The sequence below is a fragment of the Eriocheir sinensis genome, chromosome 16, assembly GCF_024679095.1.
Source record: "Eriocheir sinensis breed Jianghai 21 chromosome 16, ASM2467909v1, whole genome shotgun sequence".
Lineage (NCBI taxonomy): Eukaryota > Metazoa > Arthropoda > Malacostraca > Decapoda > Varunidae > Eriocheir > Eriocheir sinensis.
In genome coordinates, this window is record NC_066524.1 from 16556696 (window position 1) to 16579494 (window position 22799).

A 22799-nucleotide genomic window follows, 5' to 3' on the forward strand; every position below is an offset into this window, starting at 1 on the left:
GAATCAGCAGGCCCAGGTTCGATCCCAGTTAGGACTATACACACCACTCATCCAGCTATTTCTCTTCCCATTAGAATTCATTAACTTGGTATTTTGAGATATTGCAAGTGTGATAATCTAAATGGGTACTTAATTTCTAATCCGCTCTAGGCTGAAGTGGGATGTGAGGGACTGAGATGAGATGTGAGGGAATGAGATTAGGTGTGAGATGATTGAGATGAGGTGTGAGATAAATGAAGATGTGAGGGACTGAGATGAGGTGGGATGTGAGGGACTGAGATTAGGTGTGAGGAACTGAAATGAGATATGAAACTGAGATTTATGAGCTGAATAACAATAAAATGATGAAATATAACACCAAATGAGAAGGATCAATGTCCAAGAATAAGAATAATAACTCAAAAAAGAGCGCTAATACAGGAATCCCCAACGAAATATCCCCCCCAAAAAAAGATTGATTGATTGGTTGATAGTTTATATAGGAGGACGGTCTATAACAACCTCACCTACGCAGCCCAATGGAAGTTCTTTTTACAGTAAAGGAAGCAGCTCAAGGGGAAAAAATAACATAGAAAAAATGATCGCTAATCCCTGGCCATGATAAAAATAAAAAAAAAAGGGAGGGAAAGGCTGTAAGGGACCCCGCGTGTAAGGCAGCGCATGTAAACAAACTTCGAAACGTTTCTTCCCTACGCCTTGCCTTGAACGTTTATCCCTTGACCTGTTGACCCTTCTAGCATCTACGGACGTTCACTTATCACCACGAAAATCCATCACCCACCTCACCTGTGCTTAGAAGAGGAAGATTAGCTATCCACCACGCCTGTAACCACTATAGGCATATTATCGTCTGGTTTTGGTCTTATTTTGGTAGTCTCCTTCGTCTGTTTTCGATTTTCTCAAATAATTTTAGTCTCTTGGAGCTCTAAAGGCCGTGGTTCTAACGGTTTCTAACCCTCAAACACCAAGAATGAAAGGAGACGCACTGAATTAGATGCAGTGAGGAAGAAAAAGGGGAGAAGAAAAGGACGCACGTGTATTAGTGAAGCAGGTGAAGAAGAAGCATTGAAGCCTGGAAGAAGAGACAGAACGTGTAGCAGGGAATAGCGTGTGTTGCAGCGTGATCGGGTTTCAGTGGTACACAAAGAAGAGAAACACAGCAAAATGGCAGCAAGTGAGTAAGGAAAGAAATACAAAGAAAGGTGAAATGGAAGGGAGAAAAGGGAAGGAGTATTAATGTGTCCAAATATAAAATACAGATTTGCACATTTAATTTTCATTTCCCCACAGTCATTTTAACATTTAGAAACAAAAGAGAGGTGAAAGAAAGTTAGTACATACCCCATAGAACTGCCTCGTCACTGTAAACACCCATAACTTACCTAACACCCAATTCTAATTATGAAACCTAACCCCAAAATGAAACAAAACCTAGACAAACAAATAATTAACACCATCACCCTTACAGAGGAGAAGAAGATCGTGCCGCCAAAGCTCAACAAGTTCATGCACCCTCGGAACCCCTACAAGACGCCTCCGAGCTTCAAGCAGCTAGCGAAGGATTACCCGGAGTTCCGCGCCCACTGCTCCTATGACGTGGGGGACAAGGTGCATCTGGACTTCAAGAACCCCAATGCCCTGCGCGCCCTTACCACTTGCCTGCTACACCACGACTTTGGCTTGGAGGTGAGGCTGAGAATAGCTTTAGTCACCCCCAAGACACTGCTTCTAGAGTTTGTGTATCTTTGAAGGGGGATATTTTTTTTTACGGTAAGGAAGGTGGCTCGATGGTTAAATAAAGAATGGACAAAAGTGCTTGCTGGTGTATATAATAATAATAATTTTATTTCACACATCGGCATAGATAAAGAACAGGACAAGTAAACGAACAAGAACAAAATCGAGATACATAATTATACACTCAAATAGATGATGTATAGGTTGTTTTACTTATTATTTTTTCACTCTATTATTTATGTATCGTGTATGTTGATGGTGTGTAAAGTTTGTACCATACCTTAAGTTTACCTCAGTAGTTATGTGAATACTTAAGCCAAAAGGAAACTGAAGAAAAATCACTTCGGTCAGCCAGAAATGCCTCTCAACTCTCCCAGGTGAGGTAATTGATTGCTCTTTCACAGGTAAACATCCCCGAGGGGCGCCTGGTCCCTACCCTCCCACTGCGCCTCAACTACTTACTATGGCTGGAAGACCTGCTCTCCCTGGCGGCCCGGCGGAGGAGCGGTGGTGACGGTGGTGGTGGTGGTGGTGGTCAGGGGGCAGCTGCTGTGGTTGGGGCTGATATAGGTGTGTGGACTTATTCTTTAGAGCAGTTTGTAAGACCTCACTTGATATTATATGTACAGCAGTTTGAGAGACCACTTTTGTCATTACTAGGGTCATATTATAAAACATTCCATCGCTCAAGAACACATATTTGACAAGGCTTTCATAGGAGTTGTGGGCATTTCCAGAAGTAGTTGTATGACCCTGGTGGTAGTTTGACCCTTCTTCTGTACCGTGAACCTGAAGAAACACTCATTAGAACCCAACTGACCCCCCTTTAACCTTTAGAAATAGCTGATGTGAGAAGCGAAAGTCTTATAATACCAACCTATTATATGTACTGCTGATTGAAAGACCTCACATGTTATTACCGTATAGGCACCAGGTTGTGCAAAGCTTTCCATACACCTTAGCGCTTGCTTCAGAAAATATGTATACCTTAGAAAATTATATCAGGTATTGTGAAGGTAGTGTCAATATCAATATATATTTTGACTTTATTGCATTGTCTAAGATGGATTTGGGCTTATTGATAATTAGACAAACACACGAGAAATATATAACGAATCCTAACCTCAACAAACAGATTAAGGGGCAAATTTTCCGTGGATCTTCAGTCAAACCATGATTTCCGCTGGCGTGGTTTTCTGACGTGTCCTCGATCTTCCAAAGCTACGGTAGATTTCACTGAAGGACGACGGTATTACTCACCATCATCAGCAGCAATAACAAGAAACAAATGAGAACCATGCTAGCGGGAATCGTGATTTGACTGAAAATCCACGGAAAATTTGCCCAGTGTAATAGCCCTTTTATACTCATGCTCCCTCACCCACCTCCAGGGACGGGGGCGGCCTGTGTGTACCCTCTGCTGGGGGCGGCTCACTTCGGCTGGTGCATGTTGGCCACCGAGACCGACGCCGTGAGCTACAAGAGTGCACTGGAGAACATGGAGAAGAACAGACTCGCTGGACAGATTGCCGTGTTGAAGGTGAGGGAGGGTTGTCGTGTTCCATTAGTATTTGTGTTTGCGAGTTTGTATTTACTCAATTTAAGCAGTATCCACCATTTTCTGATTGGATTATGTTCATGGAAAACTAGGAAAAGGAATCATGAAGGGTTTTTATAATGAACTTAGTTAAATTAAAAGGGATGTGTTCCTGGATTCATATATTAAGTGACCTAGAACCCCTAATGCATAATATTGACAATGTTTTATGAAATGCACTGTATCTAAATTATTACAGGAGCAAATATGAATACATTATCCGTACTTTACATATAAATAAATAAATGAAATAGCATAAATGAAGCCTGAACAGATCATAAAAAGTGAGCCAGATGGATCGTAAAGAGAGCAAAGGTAATTAAAGAATGACTTCCCTAAGAAAATAATATTCTAAAACAAAGCGTTGTAAAGCCGGTATTGTATTTATCTATCTTTTTATCCGATATATTTATTGTTAACTTTATTTTTCTTTACATATCTCTTATTTGTGTACTTGTTTTTTATCATCACACATCCAAACCGTCACTAATCAAACTTAACCCCTTCAACACAAGGACGTGTATACTGCATCCTTGCGTGTCCTGTATTATATCCGAGGGCGCCCATACTGTGTCCTGGCTCACTTTAGCCAATATACGAGTTATTTTATCTCTATATTTATGCTTACATCTCAACATTATCAATTAATTTATGTTTCTTTATGTGCACCATTTAATTCTGCATGTTTTCATATATAATACATGATGATTATGTTGAGTTTATGGCTGAAAACTTGTTATATTCAATAGCGACATTTGAAATTTGGCGCGCAGTGATCTCGGTTACGGCGCGGGGCGATGTTTTGGCCCGGCCGTAGTGAAGGGGTTAAACCACTCCACTTAAAAACAAAAGGAAGGAAGGAGAAGCATAAAAGCACCACTCACTTAACACAACACACTCTAACTTCAGGTGGAGGAGAAGACCATCCTGAAGGGGGCACTGGACCACTCGGAGACGCTGGCCAAAGTCTCCATGCTCAGGCCTCGGAGTGATGGTGGTGGTGGGCGTTTCTCGCACTCCACCTCCCCTAAGAAAGCTCGCGGTCATTCTTCGGAGGTGTCACGCTGGGAGAAGACGGAGGAGGCAGAGCAAGGTGTGATCTTTGTATTTGTCATATTTTGATCATATTTTGTGTTTGCGAATATACTCCTTCGTTTTCCCTGTTATAGATTTGTGGTATTTACTTTCTCATACACACAATACGTTCTGTTCTGTTTTCTGAGGTAAGTGCATTCAACTAGACCTTAAACCCATCAAACAGGGAAGAAGAGCGACAAAAAGAAGAAAGATGAGGAGGAAGGAAATAAGAATGGAAAGGAAGACAAGGAACTAGAGGAAAAAAACCCTGATTCAAGTGAACGAGACTACACATTTGACTTCACCATGTGCAACCCGCCTTTCTTCAGCTCCGAGGAAGAGGTCGACACCATGGCCAAGAGCAAGAAGGGGCGAGGGGAGCCGTGCGCTGCCCCCACTGGTAAGGGGAACTAAAGGAGACTGGGGCTTGGATATCCTTGTGAAATATATCATCAACTGTTGAATATGTTATCTAGATGTTGTCAAGGCGATCTTGTTTCAGGGTCAATCCATGAGAAGGTGACGGAGGGCGGTGAGGTGGAGTTCATTCGGCAGATGGTGGAGGAAAGTCAACTCCTGAAGGACAGAGTGAGGTGAGACAGAAAGAAGAACTATGTCGTTGATTGGGGAAAATGTAATTGGTTGATGGTGGCGCTATTAACCCAGTAGCAGCGGGGATCATGTTTCTTAATGGTCCCTCTAAGCGAGAAAAATGAGAAAAAATCATCATCACACAAGCCATTTCATAATATATATCAAAGCATTTGTGATCAGTTTATGTATCATCTATTTTGGGGGGGGTTGTATCATGGCACAAATTTGGCCCGTCGCTGCTACACGGTAAAGCTACAAATTTGGCCCTTCGCTGCTACACGGTAGAGCCACAAATTTGGCCCGTCGCTGCTACTGAGTTAATCTTTTCTAAATTTAATCAGTTCATCATGACCTAACCCTTTTTTATATGGTCAAGGAAACAGCTGAAGGGAAATATATAAACAAACAAACAACAAGAGTAAACTAAACCTTATCACTCTATGGTAGCTCGACATGGTAACTCCCACCTCCAGAAGCCATATTATAAGATCTAACATTGTCCAAAGTATATTGAACTATGCTCTCCCTACTAATACTGTCACTATGAAAACCGTAATCTTCTACTGAGTGTTTTTATTATTCTCCTCACTTCAGAATCTTCACCACCCTCATCGGCACCAAGGCTCACGTGAAGGAGGTGAAGAGGATGGTGGAGGGGGCAAAACCTTCGTCGTCTGTCTTCACCGAGTTCTGTCAGGGCAGGACCATGAGGTGAGGAGGGGAGAGGTGGGAAGGGGAGAATGGGAAGGGAGTGCAGAGACGATAGTAGAGGGGAGAGGTGGAAAAAAATATGGGCAGAGAAGTGGAAAGAAGAGGTGAGGATGGGAGAAGAGAAATGGGAAGAAGAAAGGTGAGAATAGGGGGAAGAAGAGAGGTAAGGAGAGGCGAAAAGAAGAAAGATAAAGAGATGTGAAGATGGGAGAGGAGAGGAGGTTGAAGGAAGGAAAGGATGGAAAGACAGCAAGGCACCAAATCCCTAAAAAAATAAACAGCAACAGCCTAAGAAAAAAAAAAATAACAAACATCACAACCCACAAAAACAAACCATAAAAAAAAAGAGCTACACCAACACTTCCCCGTCCAAAAAAAATACCAACACCACATCCGTCACCTTATCCTCACCTTCACTTCCCGACAGGTGGGGCGCGGCATGGACCTTCGCAGCCGGTGTGAGTCTGGGTGAGGTCCGCAGCAAGAAGGAGATGGCCACCAACAAGCCCATCATCCTGCTGCTCCCTCGCACCCTCATGTCGGTCTACACAGTGCCGGCAGCGTGGTCCAAGGTGCAGGGTTGGCTCAAGACTCTCAAGGTTTGTATGGAGTGGGGTTTCTTGGTTCTATGGTGGTTGTTATTGAGTGGTATATTTTGTTAGGTGCTCCTCTTTATCTACATCTATTTCTTCTTCCAACTTTTCCGTCTTTTATTTTCTTCTTCACTTTTCCTCTCCCTCTTCTATCTTCTCTTTATTTGCTCTTTCTTGTTCTCTTTCACCCTTTTCCCCTTTCCTCTTCTATCGTTTCTCTCCTTCTGTTCCTGATTCTTGTTTCTCATTTCCATCCTTGGTCTCCTGTTTCCTCTTCTTCGCTATCTTCTTCTTTCTCTACATCTTTTATCTTTATTTATCCCTGTCCCTCTTCTAGTCTTATTCTCTTTTCATCACTCTCTTCCTCTACTTCCATCTTTTCTTTCCCTGTCTACATCTACTTCTAATTCTTGTTCCTCTTGTTCACCTTCTTCCTTTTTCTCTACTTCTTCCATCTTATCTCTCTACATTTGCTCCTGTTTCTTCTTCCTCTTCTTGCCATCTCATTCTTTTTCTTCTTTACCCTCTACCTTGTTACCTTAATAAAAATAATACGAAAGAATACACTCACCTGCACTTCCTCACTCCCACGCACAGGTAAAGGTGGAGGTGTTTAAGAGCAGCAAATACTTCGTCAGCGCCAACATCAAGGCTTTTAAACCCACGTGGCTGAACTTACGGAGGCGGCGACGGGAGAAACTGAGAGAGGAACAACAACAGCAACAACACAAACAGCCGCAGAATGGTGAGTTGCGGACTGTTGATGTTGGTCTTCGTTTACGTTTTCTTTGTCAATATTCATCCTCTTTTAATCCATTCCACTTCGATTGGCATGTATTTCGCCTTCACTGGTAGCCTGGTAACATATACTCCCAGGTCTTTCTCTGCCTCTGTGGTGGATAGTGGAGTGCTTCCCATGTGGTATTGGTGTGCTGGATATCCCCTCCCATTGAATTGTAGCAGCCACTTTTTGCTCCACTCCTGTAGCTCGATGTCTTCTTGTAGGAAATCCACATCCAAGGGGTTAACAAGGAATTCAATGTTATAGGTTAAAGAGGATTAGGAAGTATTGGGCAGTGGAGGAGTGGACTGTTGTGGTTGGTTGTTGGTCTTTTCTGTGATGCTTTCTCTATTAAAGTTCAACCTCGCACCTCTTAAGGGATTCACTGCAAAAGGTTGAAGAGGATTTGGCAGCATTGGGCAGTGGAGTAGAAGACTTATGGTTGGCTACTGATCTTTCTTGTGATGCTTTCTCTATTAAAATTCATCCTCTCACCCCACAAAGAATTCACTGCTATAGGTTGGAGTATTTGGCAGCATTGGGCAGTGGAGTAGTGGACTGTTATGGTTGGCTACTGATCTTTCTTGTGATGCTTTCTCTGTTAAAATTCATCCTCTCACCCCACAAAGAATTCACTGGTATAGGTTGGAGTATTTGGCAGCATTGGGCAGTGGAGTAGTGGACTGTTATGGTTGGTTACTGATCTTTCTTGTGATGCTTTCTCTGTTAAAATTCATCCTCTCACCCCACAAAGAATTCACTGCTATAGGTTGGAGTATTTGGCAGCATTGGGCAGTGGAGTAGTGGACTGTTATGGTTGGCTACTGATCTTTCTTGTGATGCTTTCTCTGTTAAAATTCATCCTCGCACCCCCACAAGGAATTCACTGTTATATGCTGAAGTGTATTTGGCAGCATTGGGCATGGGAAAAACTGAGGCAATGGACATAATAACAACAGCAACACCATCTCTTTATCCCCCCAAAATAAACAACAGCACATCCTTAAAAAAAAAACATTAACACCTCACCAACATCCATATCATCGACCGTCCAACCTCATTACAGAATATGAGAACACCGGACATTAAACAGGTAAGATGATAATGGTGGAGGGTAGATACAGGTGTCTGGCTTTTGTTTCCATTAATATCTATGCTGTGTCTTGCTTATTACAGGTACGAGTGGCGAGGTTAGTGAAGGTGCGTCTCAGAAAAGGAGAACCGAGGGAAAGGCCGAGGGTGAGGAAGAACGAGAGAGCAAGAGGGTGAGGGTAGCAACAGAAGAGGAGGACGCAGAAGCAGAGACCGAGAGAGAAAAGATGGAAGAAGAGGAAGACGAAGAAGAGGTGGATGAGGAGGAGGGAGCAGAAGAGGAAGAAGAGGAGAACCACCAAGAATCAACATCAACAAAACAAACTGACGAGGAAAAGTCAAAGAAAACGGATACTTCTTGGGGTGACTGCACGAAGCCGAGGAAAGGTGGGCTGAAGTGCATCCTCAGGTGTAATCTCCAGGTGAAGCAAACAGGTGGACTAATCAGTGTGGAGGCGTATTACTTAGGTGGATCATGTGGCAAGGAGGGACTTAACCAGATGATACAGTACATGAGAAACCAGCTAAGTCAACCATTTGCCTGAAGCCACCTTTCCAGAGCTAATCACTTATAAATAATCCAAACTGAATGAGGTACAAATGTAGAGTTTTGCAATAGATTTCCTAATTACCAAGGCAGTATCATATACTCTGTTTAATGTCAGGTGTTCCCATAATCTGTAATGAGGTTGGACAGTCAGTGATCTGGATGTTCGTTGGTGAGGTGTTGATGTATTTTCTAGAAGGATGTGCTGTTGTTTATTGTTTTCCTGTCTTAGTTTCCTTTGAAGAGTCTCAGTAGAGTGTATTTTCTTAACCCGGTAGCTGCGGGGATCATGTTTCTTATTGGTCCCTCCCTCTAAGCGAGAAGAATGAGAAAAAAATCATCACTCGCGCAAACCATTTCTTAATATATATCAATGCATTTGTGATCAGTTTATGCATCATCTATTTTTGGGGGTTTATATCATGGCAAAAATGTGGCCCGCTGCTGGTACACGGTAAAGCCACAAATTTGGCCCGTTGCTGGTACACGGTAAAGCCACAAATTTGGCCCGTTGCTGGTACACGGTAAAGCCACAAATTTGGCCCGTTGCTGGTACACGGTAAAGCCACAAATTTGGCCCGTTGCTGGTACACAGTAAAGCCACAAATTTGGCCCGTTGCCGGTACATGGTAAAGCCACAAATTTGGCCCGTTGCTGGTACACGGTAAAGCCACAAATTTGGCCCCTCGCTGCTACCGGGTTAATCCATCATGGAGAATATTACTTCCCTTCTGTGAAATTAATAACCTGTACATTTGAAGAAAAGTCAAGTGTGTAACATCTGTAGTGTGCATTTGTGATTTTCCACACCATGTTCATTTGTTAATTAATTGTTCCTTTGGCCGTGACCTTCCATTAAATGTTACAAACTTTGCAAACATTCATATCTTTGTATCACTTTGACCCAATTTGTACCCAATGCTGTTGTAATTTTTTTTTTTCCAGTACAAGTCATTTATCAAAACACATCATTAACCCAGTAGCAGCGGGGATCATGTTTCTTAATGGTCCCTCTAAGCGAGAAAACTGAGTAAAAATCATCACTCACACAAACCATTTCATAATACATATAAAAGCATTTGTGATCAGTTTATGCATCATCTATTCTTTGGGGTTTATATTGTGGCATAAATTTGGCCCGTCGCTGCTACATGGTAAAGCCACAAATTTGGCCCGTCGCTGCTACATGGTAAAGCCACAAATTTGGCCCGTCGCTGCTACCGGCTTAATACCCTCACCCCTTCAAAAACTTAATATTATACTTAACATAGAAAGTGTTGGAATAAAACAATATTTTAGAGAAATGCATTTTGGCACAATATAAAACATATAAACATTTTTACAGTGACGCTTGACCTCATATCATCGCTACTACAAAACCTTACGCGCTAAACGCACTCGTCCACTCACACACACACACACACACACACACTCTATCTGGCTCTATACAGTTATACACATATGTCACAAAATATAAGCATTAAATCCAAGTATATAAATGCACAGATGCTCGTGGCAGTGTTTCCTGTACACCCTTACAAGTCAATGCTGGGAAATGCTCAAGTATATCACAATATTTCCAAAGCAAAGCATCAACTATCCTTTATTTTTTTTGTGTCAGGTTATTTATGCCCGGAACTTACACCTCAATTTTTTGTACCATTGCTCGATCCCTTAGTGAATAGGAGGGTGGACTGCCTGCCTGCTTGCCTGCCTCACACAATCACAGACACCATAATGCAGCGTCACTCTTAGCCTACCCTAGCCCTACCGAGCGACAGAAAAATACACTCTACGATCTGCGGACGATTAGGGTTTCATCGGGGATCTCGGCCTTGTCAATGCGTCATAAAGAGGTTTGGCATGGTTTTTTTATCACCCCAAAAGTGTTTCTGCATATCCATAACAACGGATTAATAGGGATTTTAAAGGAACCTGAAACTCACTCGTAAATGCGTTGGAAAGGGTTTGGCATGTGTTATTTATAGGCCCAAAATTGTGTTTCTGTATTTCCGGCATGAGGATAAAGAGGGTATTTAAAGGAACTTGAAAGTCACTCGTAAATGCGTCAGAAGAGATTTGGCATTGTTATTTATCGGCTCAAAATAGTGTTTCCGTACTTCCACCATGACGGTTAATAGGGATTTTAAAGGAACCTGAAACTCACTCGTAAATGCGTCAGAAGAGGTTTGGCATGTATTGTTAAAACCCCCAAAAAAGTGTTTCTATATTTCCACCGTGACGGTTAATAGGGATTTTAAAGGAACCTCAAACTCACTTGTAAATGCGTCAGAGAAGGTTTGGCATGTTTTTATATCACCCTGAAAAAGTGTTTTGTGAATTTTCACCATGATGGATTAAAAGGGTTTTCTCAGGGACTTGAAACTCGCTCGTAAATGCGTCGGAAAAGATTTGGCATGTGTTATTTATCACCCAAAAAAGTGTTTCCGAAATCGTACCAAGCAGTCATGGTATAAGGATGAGGCGACTGTCAATACAGGTTTTCAGTGACTGGCTGACTGGTATAACTATAAAAAAAGAGTAATTCAAAGGTCTACAGGTAATTTCACAGACAAAAAAAGAATAGTATAGAGAGGACACATCCAGTAAATACAAAACAGTTTCTTTCATAGGCATTAAGGAATACATGTGGAGTCCTGACACTAGACAAACACAAGGTAAAATCTCTCAATCGGGTCACCAAGAATTATAATCATCAACGAACTAAGTCAAGAAGTGGGATAGACTCATAGCCCATTCAACCCCATAAGAGAAAATATGGCGTTAAACAAGAACAAACTAAGATAAATGTGATAAATAGTCATTGGAAGTCATGTCTAAAAAAAGGTTGCCATATCAAAGCTCACCAAGGAACACAGAGAAATTATAAATGAATACAGACGCCCCTCAAATAGTACGGTTTCGGTTTTATACGGATTGTCATAGAAGACCTTTTTAGGATTTTTAAATTTCCTGCTTATCGGGAAATTCAAAAATCCTAAAAAAACCTTCGATGAAAATCTACATAAAACCGAAACCGTACTATTTGGGGGACGACTATCTGTGTCCATACAAGGGTAGTCATGTCATCCCTGAATTAGGTTAGAAGAGTCTTTTCACTGGAGGACTGGCGGAACAGTGTATATATCTTTTTGTGTTGAAGTGTCAGGCAGAAAGCGGTTCACTAAAGTTCGCTATGAGGCCAGTCAGGTGAGGTTATTGTACACTTGCGTTTTCTGCTTATAAAAATAGAACTAGATTACACATTTGCACTCCGCTGGGAACGACACACACACACACACACACACTGATGCTTACCCCTCCCCCCCTCATCACACATACACACAAACTTGCATTTACACCCACACACACACCCACACACACACACACTAGCATTCAGCCAGTGTCCAGCTATCCCCATCTCAGACAAACATCTTAGTTAGTGACTCTTGTACCTGTGGAGTTATTATTAATACAGAAAAAAAAACATTGTTGCCCTAACCTCTCACTTTTACACAAGGAAAGTTATCGTCCGTAACTTAACTGATATCAATGTACAGGATTTTGTTTACACTTTCAAGGGGCAGCGGAGGTAGCACAACGACTACAACAATAATAATAATAATAATAATAATAATAATAATAATAAATGAACTAGGTACATTAATGAATACAAATTGCATGGTTTCCTCATAAATGGCTATTCCAACGGATGTACGAGATGGCAGTCAGAATGATTTGCGTGGAATGAGAGAAAAAAAACAATGACATGGAGGGTGAGAAATGAACACAATGACAAACTACTATACAGAGGATACAAAACAACACAAAATGCCAATAAATGCTGGAAATAAAGAGAGTAATAGATGATTGAAACTGAAGCACTGGAACTCGCTACACATGTACAGTATTTGCACTCGAGGTGATGAAGGCAGCCAAACCTACGCAGAGAGAGTGTGAAGGTGCGTCCAGGGTAATACACAGCTCCGAGGTAACGGGCATTTTTCCCCACATTTGTTACCTTATTTATGCCCTTGAACTGACTCCTCTGCTGTAAAAAAATAAAAATAAATACTAACACTGTCGGATGCTGATGTTTTTGTTTACATTCAGCGGCGAGCGAGAGAGAGAGAACCTGCTCTCTGAATCTAGGGCCAGTGGGGGTTATAGGAAGTGATGGTTGTGGCACCTCACTCTGGGATCCTTTAATGAAATACTCTTAAATTAGGGAAACTGCAATAACACAGTGAAAAAAGGTGTTCATTATGGAAAATACTCTTAGGTTCTTGATAAAGGTGTTCATTATGGAAAATACTCTTAGGTTCTTGATAAAGGTGATCGTTATGGAAAATACTCTTAGGTTCTTGATAAAGGTGTTCATTACGGAAAATACTCTTAGGTTCTTGATAAAGGTGTTCATTATGGAAAATACTCTTAGGTTTTGGGAGGGAATTAATGTGAAATGCTACTGATTATGGGGCTTGAGGTGTGTTCAGCTATATAGAATAATCACATAGTTTTCTCCTAGTAAAATTAATTCAATACTCATAAGTTCTTGGCAGGGAATGATGTGAAATGCTGCTGATTTTTATACTATTATGGCTTGTGGTGTGTTCAGTTATAGGGAATACTCAAATAGTCATCCAATAGCATGTTATCTTTAGGGGAAATTAATGTAACCTCCTGATCTGGTTATTATGAAGTGCATATTTATTATTATTATTATTGTCTTTGTGTTGTGTCCAGCTGGAAGAGGAGGCGAGTAGTCAAGAACCCTCTTTGGCCAGCTTTAATGAGCAGCAATGGACAAAAACAAACCTCTACTCCCCCTTAACAGCTGGTCCACTCCTTGACTCATCATGCTTGTCTGAGGGCCAGCACCCACAGACCAAACTGTACACACCACCAGGCCAAGAGCCGCAGCCTTACCAACACAATGAGATCATGCAGCCAGGAGGGCAAGAGATGCTTCTGTGCACACGAGCGCTAGGATCCTCATCTCCCAGGCTTATAATAGTTTGTGTTGCATTAGTGTGGCCGTTGCAGCTGACTGTCGGAAGTATTTTTTAATGCTTGTATCATAGCCTTTGTGTATTTCATTAAAACTTGCAAAATGAGGAGCCACAAACAACTGTTTTCCCCACAAGACCCTCGGGAAGGTGGTGGTTGTATCCGCACACCTGGCAACACTCCCCTGGCACAGTGGCTGGCAGCTTGTGACGATGGCTGGCAGTGCTGTGTGTGTGTTGTGCCACAAATACTGGAGTGAACAGGCACAGCCAATTAGGCGGGGGACAAATAATACATTAACATTACCCTATTAATCTCATGTTCCATTTTTTTTGACAGAGTTTAAAAAAATATTGCAGGCAATTTGTCAGGCCATCTACACAGCTCACAATCAAACAGGACGCTGCCAGCAGTCTCACCGCCCATCCCCTGCACCGGGTACAAGCATAAGCAGATATATATGAAGGCGAGTCTTCAGGTAAGGAGATCAGGTGTGTTGGGTGCCTCTCCAGTCCAGTCTAAGGAGGATGCTTGGCTATTTTTAGAGGACTGACCAGCTGACTGTGGCTGGCCAGCCTGGCAAAGTCCGAGAGACACCGAGAAGGCACAAATGGCCGACAAAATACAATTTGTGCGGCAAAACCTCGTTCATAAGGCAATCAATTTAATGAATTGTCCACTTGGGCAAAATAAGACATAACTTTTTTTGTATTTCAATAATTGTCACATATCTCCTCCTTTCTGAGAGGCAATGTTGAGTTTTGTTTTTGTTTGCTCTGCTTGTGACAGTTTTCACATGAAAATTTTGGGTTCTGACATTCAAACACTGTACTGTCTTCAACTGTTCAGAACACTTTTGTGACAACATTGCAGGAACTTCACCAGGTCTTTTCCCTCTCTTGTACATCATGTAGAGAGGCAAACCTGGGGCCTGAACGAGATATTTGCGGAGTTTCTGATGAGTAAGGCCACGGAGACTTTGATGACGCCCAGAGACATGCAATTCTGTGCTGCGCCGATGATGATGTGGGCATACCATTTGTACAAGAGCCTATCTGTCTAACATGAATGCACCAGTGTGTGTGTGGATGAGCTGGAAGTCAATAGAAGAAGGCAAGACTGAGAGACATGACTCCATAACCACTTTTCTAACGGCCAGACCGACAACTTTCCAAACCTTGCAAGAAACTCGTCATGGTGCACAGCTGTCTCACTTGCTGCCCAGTATTGTCTCCACCACGCCATGAGCACCTGAGGTAGACACACTAACTTGATCAAGCCTGACGCAGTAACTGGTTGGCAAAGTTACTGCCGCATAACTCTTCTAGACCTCTGACGTTTCATATCGCTTCTTAGGTCTTTACAACCGTGTCTGTCTGTCTGCTACGAGAACCATGACTATCCTACACATCAATCCACTGTTAAGGATACTTCTGATGGGAATACAAAGAAGTCTCCCATGCAAATTGAGGAACTGGTGCTGCTCCGCTATGCAATGTAAGGATGTAATGTCCGATGCATGAAAGGTACAACTCCACTTCACAAATGGCATCTTTGAATACACTCGGATGCCAAGCTATGCAATACGCACCATGTAATTCATAGGAGCTGAGAGAGATGCTTCCATATTCCAACAAATTTGACAGCCATGATGGGACTTGTCATTCAGAACGCACACACACACATACACACAAATACACACTTACGTACACAGAGCAAATCCATCTAGCACATAACACGGTATTGCTTGGGACCCTTTCTGTTGGATGAGGTTAAGGAAAACGGGTGACAATGGAGATGCTTGGTGGATGACCCTTCCCAGCCCTGCAATGGTATGGTGTAAGGTGTGGCTGGTGGGTGACGGAAGAGCTGCTGTCGATTGCAATACCACACATTCACACGTTAAGTATATACAAATAATAATGTTTTGTGGCTTGCGTACCTTACAGAAAACAAGGAGTAATAGTGATGTAATAAAATAGCTACATGTTTTTACATTAGAAATAAAACTGAGTGAAGAAACTTTTGAGGAATAGGATGGAAAGTTTCAACAGGAGATAGAGTAAACTGAAGAAATGAAGCACTTGGAGGAGAAGGAACGCAAGGGATAGAGCCATTTGTTTCTCGTATGCACTGGGAAAGACAGACTTCACATCGCAGGAAAAACAAGATACGAGTTGCAAAGGAAAATCGACCCTCAGTACACATAATACAAGGTCCCTTTTTCCTCGCAACTTGTTTCTTGTCCTTTCTGTGTAGTCTGCTTTTCCTGGTATAGAAACAAGACGTGAGTTGCAAGCGAAAATCAACCCTCAGCACACCAAATACAAGGTCCCTTTTCCTCTGCAACTTGTTTCTTGTTCATCCCAGAATATGTAGCTTGTCTTTCCCAGTGCAAACAAGAAAATAAGCCTTTGTCCTGTAAGCCCCTTCTCAACCCAACGCCTCAAATGTCGACTTTCATCACGGCTACCAGACCACGGACAACACAGTGACATGCTCAAGAGTATATGCGTGTGTGACCAGAGCAAAAAAAGACTTGAAGACGAACACTCCACTTGTCCTTTAGTCCCTTGAGAAATTCCTATCATGTGTCGGGAATTATCAGGCAGTGGCAGACAGGAGGAATATCTGCTCGTCAATATAAAACAAGGGAGGCAGTGGAAAGCGAGAGAGTGGAAATACAAGGCAGGACTCTGTGAGGTTTATCGGTACTGTGTGTGGAGTATAAGGCAAGACTGTGAAGTTTTAAAATACTGCAAAAAGTTTATATTACAGCTAAGAAGATGAGGATGACGGCAAGATGAGAGGACATGGATGGAGGTCTTATGTTGCATTCTATAGCATGTGTGTTTGGTTTGTCTTTTTATAAACTGTTATGAGGAGTAGCTTAGATGATTAAATGGAGATGGTTTAGGGAAACATGGAAGAGATGGTGAGAAAGGTAACTTGTATATATGGTAATAAAAATACTGTCAGGATGCTTAGGACAGAAAATATGAAAAAGGAAGGAAACATAGACAAAGTTATAATAGAAGGATGAACAACAGGAACATCAGGAGTCAAGAGTAGGAGAGACTTATACCTTGTGCAACTCCATAAGGGAAATTGAGGATGTTAAATGAAAAGAAGAAGAAGAAGAAGAAAAGTTGTGATAGTTTGCTGGAATGAATGAATTTGAGTAGAGTAGAAGATTGTATATTAATAGTAATGACAATACTGGCAGAAAGGAAATCAGAAAAGAAAATGTAGATGAAGAAAAGTTGTGATAGTTTAGGGAATGAATGACTGAGAAAACTAGAAGAGAAATGAAGTTTGTATATAGATGTTACTGACAATAGGATGCTCAAACAAAGAAATTAGAATAGAAAGAAGATATTAAGACAAGTTGTGATAGTTTGGGGAATGAATGTATGAGTAAACTAGAAGAGAAATGAAGTTTGTATATAGATGTTACTGACAATAGGATGCTCAAACAAAGAAATTAGAATAGGAAGAAGATATTAAGACAAGTTGTGATAGTTTTGGGCATGAATGACTGAGTAAACTAGAAGAGAAATGAAGTTTGTATATAGATGTTACTGACAATAGGATGCTCAAACAAAGAAATTAGAATAGGAAGAAGATATTAAGACAAGTTGTGATAGTTTTGGGCAATGAATGAGTTTGAGTGACTATTAAAGACCCCAGTCCTAACAGATAATACAGGTTAGGAAAGGGCAAGTTTGTGACGATATGCTGGTGACTATGTGTGATCCCTCTGCATAACAATGACCAACTTCTGTACCTTCCAGTAATGCACGAGACACCTTAGCATAGCCCTGTGTCCTGTCGCTTAAGCTGGAGTGAATGATGACCCTGAATGCAGCACAACTCTCCCTCCTCTCTCTGTTCTCTTCCATCTTCTTCCGTGCTGTGTGGCCTCAAAACTTCCTTCCTTCCTTGGCTTGCCTTCTACTTCCCTAAGTGATTGTGATTTCTTGGTTTGGACAAGTTGAGCGGTGCATCTGGAACGTGAAACAACAAGGATTACTACATGAAAAACTTATCATAGTTTTTAAAAATGAAAGAGAAAAAATCTGGTCCATATCAAATGGTTAATTATGCTTACTAGTGATGTCTTAAGACTTACTTAAAGCATCAGCAGCACTGAGCCTCACCTTGTGGTGGTGGTGATGGAAGGGGCGAGGCTAGGGAGGGGTGAGGGGACAAGGGGTGGGCTGGGGGTGGGGTAGGCTGCCAAGGGGAGGCACGCCCCCTGGGGCTGGCACCCCGACTGAGGTGTGGAGAGACAGGGGTGGGGGGTGGGTAGTGTGTCTTGGGGCTGGGGGAGGCTGGGGGGTGGGGTGAGCAGCGTGAAGACACCGCCGGCGGCCGCAGCAGCTGGGCCGCCACAGAGGTGGGGGGGTAGTAGTACTGTGCCCCGGGGAGGTGCGGGGTCAGTGGTCCCAGGGGGTAGGTGCCCAGGCTGGCGGTGGCAGCAGCGGCGGCAGCCAGGGCCTGGGCCACCTCTGAGTGCTGGGGGTTGCTGGGGGCCACCAGGCCAGGCACCAGTGTGTGCAGCATCATGTACCGGGGGTCCACATACGGCAGGTGGTACAGGCCGGCCACGGGGCCGTACCGGGACAGGTCGTAGCGGTCGGGGGAGGGCCTGTTAAGGTCAAGCAGGGGGTCCCCCCGCTCAGGCCCTGCAGACCCAGCCTGCTCCCGCTCGGCCTTCACCGGTGCGGGCTGGGGAGGGTCTGGGGGCCGCTGCTCCCTGGGCCGGGCAGGGCTGGGCTTGACCTCTGGCTTGAGGAGTGTCCGCAGGAAGGAGTCACCCCGGCGACTAGCCCCAGTCCCTGCCCCAGCGCTGGCCCCGGCCCCTTCGTGGTTAAGGATGGACTCAATGCTGTACACGGACGGGGGGAAGGCATTCATGGCGCTGCGGTGTGGGGCGGAGACAGACACAGAGAGCGAGGAGGAGGAGGAGGAAGCGGAGGAGGAGACCTGTGGCATCCCCGCCCCTCTGTCCCCGGGCCCATGGGGGAGCCCCGCCGCATGCAACTTCTTCCGGTGGAGGACGGAGGGCATGTCCTGGTCCGTCTCCATCTGGCGGAGGTAACGTTTGCGGGGCGACACAAAGGTGGGGTCCACTGCCTCTCCTGCCCCGCCCCCGACACTGTTCCGCTGCTCAAACAGGCTCTGCAGGGTGGTGCCGGTCTCCACCCGCACCCCAGCCTTCATCCACAACACACGCACCCACTTCTCCACTCTGGCAGTCCCCCTCCCCTTGGCACTCTCCCCTTCCACTTTCTCCTTTTTCACACACTTCTCCTCCACCTCAAACTTGTTCCCCTCAAGTTTAGCCGCAAACTCTTTAACCGGAGGCTGGACGAGTGGGTTCCGCCTCCGCCAGCCGCCCGTCACCCGCCGCCTCAGAGTCCTGGCTTTGGGGGGGCAGCAGAACCAGAATGGGGGGGGCAGCAGTGGGTTGGAGGGGCCTCGAGCGGGGCGGGGCAGTGGCTGCTTCCTGATGTGGTCGCTGGTCCATGGCGAGGAGTTAAGGGACGAACAGTCATCTGATACTAGTAGGGGAGAGAAGCAGGAGTTAATGTGATGGAAGGGGAGCGAGGGAGGAGGGGAAAAAGAAAGAGGAAGAGGAAAAGAAGATGTATTTATTAAGAGGGGCTTTGAGGTGGTTAAGCCCTTCCAAAAAAAAAACTTAGAAGCAGGAGTTAACCCCTTCAATACAAGCAGACAAACAAACTCCATCCATATCATATTTTGGTTTTTAGACTGAATATAGTCCAATGACCATGACGCGCATACAAGCGTCTCTAGGATATGCATGGTACTGAAGAGGTTAATGTGATGGAAGGGGAGCGAGGAAGGGAGGGAAAAAGAAAGAGGAAGAGGAAAAGAAAGAGATTCATTTATTAAGAGGGGCTTTGAGGTGGTTAGACCCTTCCAAAAAAAAACTTAGTCCCCTTTCTCATTTCTCAATCACTCTCATTCTCTTGGTATAAGCTCAGATCCTCCTGAACTTCCCCAATAATAAAATCCTCAGAGCTACCACTCACTATACACACTTTTAGAAAAGCAATGTTCTAAAATCAATGAACAATATCTTCAATAGCGGTAATAACAGTAATGTCATCATCAATCTCATTACCACTCACTCCTTCGGGTCCTTCCTGATATTCCTATTTTCAAGACAAGTGACAGTAAGGAAATTGAATAAGTACAAAATCTATCACATAAGAACTCTAGACAGAAAGTAACATGAATATCCAAGAAATAAAGAACAATCAGACACAGAGAACAGCTAAGGAATAAAATAGTAATAATGAACAAGAAAAAGAGAGAGAGAGAGAGAGAGAGAGAGAGAGAGAGAGAGAGAGAGATTACAAAGGCACGTCTCCACATTCTATCACAGCCCCATGAAGCCCGTACCAGACTGCGAGGTGGGCGTGTCGTGGCGCAGGGGGTGTTGGGTGGTGGTGGTGGTGGTGGACGAGGGCGGCGGCCAGTAGGTCTTGCTCTTGACGGGCACCCAGCCGGCCGGGGCGCCCATGTCTGTGCGGTGGGACAGCTCCAGAACGAACTTGCCCTCTGTTGGGGAGGATTGGTAAGACTGTTGGAGGGGTTGTAAAGATGGTCTTACCTATTTACCTCACCTATTGACAACATACTTTGGGTGCTTTATCAGTTAACTCTTTCAAAAATAGACATAATAATAAAAATGATAAGTTTGTTTGCCCTGGGTCATATAGAAAACAATACATACACCCACAAATAATAAATAATACAGGATAATCAGAAACCAAACAAATCCTAACAACTCTGTATGAGGGAAGAGGGTTGAAGGCCCATTATTTTATTCAAACAAAACCTAACAACCTGCTATATGGGGGACAGCAATTAACTTCCTCAATATAAGCAGAAGCAGCACTATACATGAGCCAAGAGTTGTAAGTAAAAAGTGTGTGGTTGTTCTCCCAATCCTCAGGTATAGTATCACACCCACATCTTTTTAGGACCATAACAAAAAATAAAAATTCCCCAAACATTCACACACACACCAACATACACACCAACTTACATACCCTTAAAAAACGTGAGCCTCCCTCCCCCCGCGGCCGTCGTGACCCCCGGGGCTGGCTTGACCTCCTCCCCCCCGGTGCTGCCGCTGGCTATGGGGTTGCCGGGGCGCCCCTTGACCTCCGCGCCGGGGCCTGCGGGGGGCGGGGAGTGGGTGCCCAGGAACACCGTGTGGCTCTCGCACTTAATCTTTGGAGGCGAGGAGGGCGAGAGCGGCGGAGATGAGGGATGCTGGGAGGCTGGGGAGGGAGGCATTTTCTCAAGTTTCTCCGCCATGACGCCTCCACCTCCCTCCAGCGCCCCTTTGACCACCCTAACGCACACATCTGTCCTCGATACCTCCGTCTTGTTCTTCATGGCGGCCCCGCTACACCATCGTTGTGATATTCTTCGCCATTTACTGGAAGGCGATGCGGGAGCCGAGCCTCAGCATCTGTCTTTCTCCTCCTCTAAACAGCACTTGCACGCCATCTTCACCATCACTCGGGTGTTTTAGTGGTTTGTTATTCGTTTTCCGCTCCACGTGTGAGGCAGAGACGCCCTCGGGTTCGTATTTCGTCTATTTTCAGCGTAAATTTGAAGGCGGAGTTTTTCTTCTGCTCAAAACATCTCCTCCGTGTTTTGTTCCGTTCCGCGTCCCTTGTTCAGCGTTATGGAGGCGGTGTCCTTATTTCACCTTTTTCTCTCTTATCATCCCCTAAAAACGAATTCAAGAGGAAGGAATTTATATTTGTGGGGGAGGAAGAGGCGCCGGCTGGATTTTTTCACACTTTATGCACTGATAAGTTTGTCCCGTTCCCCGTTCCTTGTTCAGCGTGATGAAGAGATTGTCCTTATTTCAGCCTTTATGTCCTGTTATTACCGCAAAAGATGGTTATTTAGCAAGGATTAAACATTTCTAGGGAAGGAAGAAGCGCTAATTGAGTTTATTTCGGAGTTTTCGCGTTGATAAGTTCGTTCCATTTTGCGTTCCCTGTTCAGCGTTATTGAGGCGACGTCCTTATTTCAGCTTTTCCTCTGTCTTTATCCCCTCAAAAATGAACTACAGAGCAACTATTATATATTTTAAGGCAAGGAAAAGGCGGCAATTGCATTTATTTCACGTTTCACGCACCGATAAGTTTTCTGGAACAAGTATGAAAAGATCACATAGTTTGCATTCCGGTATTCCTTGTTCTGTTTTTGTCTCTCAATGAACGGTAAAATATAGATGAATTAATTAGTATTGACGATGTTTTCACGTTAATATTTGCATTCTAGCATTTCCACGTAATTTATGACTTGAGGACATTTTTAAACTCCTTCAGTCATCGAAAAAGAATGCATTGCGGGGATTCCAAGGCCTGAAATACTTAGAAATAGAGAGAAACTGAGTCACTAACCTAAAATCCACTTAATAATCATTTAATGCAATAAATATACACTTATCCATCACAGTTGCATTCCGGTGTGGTAGGAATTAGCTCGCACCCGCAAAATAACTCGCAGAGAGAGGTTCAACTTGCTTCCTTTTTCTATATGTCACTCACCGCCATCGTTTACTTGTCCTGATTTCACTACAATACACGACACAAACAGCAGATAAACACTTTTAATCAATAGGAGCAGAAAATGACAAATGCAGGGAGAGGAGGGAATGGAAGAGGAAGGGAAGGGAAAGGAGATTTACTCTATCCTATAATCTCTATCCCTGGGCCTAACTACTGCTCCTATTACTCTTATTACCTCATTGCAGGTAAATTAATATGTTTTCCTGCTGTGTATTCTCCTGTGGACATGCAGAGTTGACAATAGAGCGACTTATTTCTGCGGGGAGGTATTTCTCGTAACTCCGGCATGTCTTCTTCAGTCAAAGTTGCCAGATTGTCGTACTCAGCCTCCTCTGTTTGCCAAATATCAACTTAAAAACTGTCTCCTCCGCCCCCAAAACTGCCTTCATATAAAATTATCGATAAAATGGTTAATTATTGGTGTTTC

The 22799-nt window shown here is 43.7% G+C and overlaps 2 protein-coding genes across 3 annotated transcripts; one reads left to right on the forward strand and one right to left on the reverse strand.

The window, feature by feature from the left end:
- The first annotated feature begins 646 nt into the window (after positions 1 to 646).
- LOC126999435 (RNA N6-adenosine-methyltransferase METTL16-like) lies at positions 647 to 9613 on the forward strand. 2 transcript variants are annotated; one of them, XM_050862021.1, is made up of 12 exons: positions 647 to 825; positions 970 to 1174; positions 1469 to 1686; positions 2142 to 2307; positions 3129 to 3277; positions 4244 to 4427; positions 4596 to 4811; positions 4914 to 5004; positions 5600 to 5716; positions 6144 to 6315; positions 6907 to 7054; positions 8267 to 9613. In XM_050862021.1, exons 2-12 carry the CDS (start codon positions 1165 to 1167, stop codon positions 8725 to 8727), a joined length of 1932 nt encoding a protein of 643 aa, XP_050717978.1. In that variant the 5' UTR covers positions 647 to 825; positions 970 to 1164; the 3' UTR covers positions 8728 to 9613. The 2 variants fall into 2 exon arrangements, with proteins under 2 accessions (XP_050717978.1, XP_050717977.1); XM_050862020.1 differs by having other exon boundaries at positions 647 to 1174.
- Positions 9614 to 10022: 409 nt separating this feature from the next.
- On the reverse strand, positions 10023 to 21591 carry LOC126999434 (SH3 and multiple ankyrin repeat domains protein 1-like). The gene is made up of 4 exons (XM_050862019.1): positions 20828 to 21591; positions 20175 to 20333; positions 17900 to 19306; positions 10023 to 17746 (listed from the first exon to the last, which is right to left on the reverse strand). The coding sequence occupies exons 1-4, from the start codon at positions 21177 to 21179 to the stop codon at positions 17694 to 17696; spliced, it is 1971 nt and encodes a 656-aa protein (XP_050717976.1). The 5' UTR covers positions 21180 to 21591; the 3' UTR covers positions 10023 to 17693.
- Positions 21592 to 22799: the final 1208 nt, after the last annotated feature.

Bases quoted from the DNA above. Each gene is read 5' to 3' on its own strand.
- LOC126999434 (XM_050862019.1), bottom strand. From the start codon at position 21,179: ATGAAGAACAAGACGGAGGTATCGAGGACAGATGTGTGCGTTAGGGTG. The intron at 20,334-20,827 runs GTATGTAAGTTG...CCTCCCCAACAG, and splicing joins GAGGCTCACGTTTTTTAAGG to AGGGCAAGTTCGTTCTGGAG. The intron at 19,307-20,174 runs GTACGGGCTTCA...CTCCCCTACTAG, and splicing joins CACGCCCACCTCGCAGTCTG to TATCAGATGACTGTTCGTCC.
- LOC126999435 (XM_050862020.1), top strand. The intron at 3,278-4,243 runs GTGAGGGAGGGT...CTCTAACTTCAG, and splicing joins GACAGATTGCCGTGTTGAAG to GTGGAGGAGAAGACCATCCT. The intron at 7,055-8,266 runs GTGAGTTGCGGA...TGCTTATTACAG, and splicing joins ACACAAACAGCCGCAGAATG to GTACGAGTGGCGAGGTTAGT.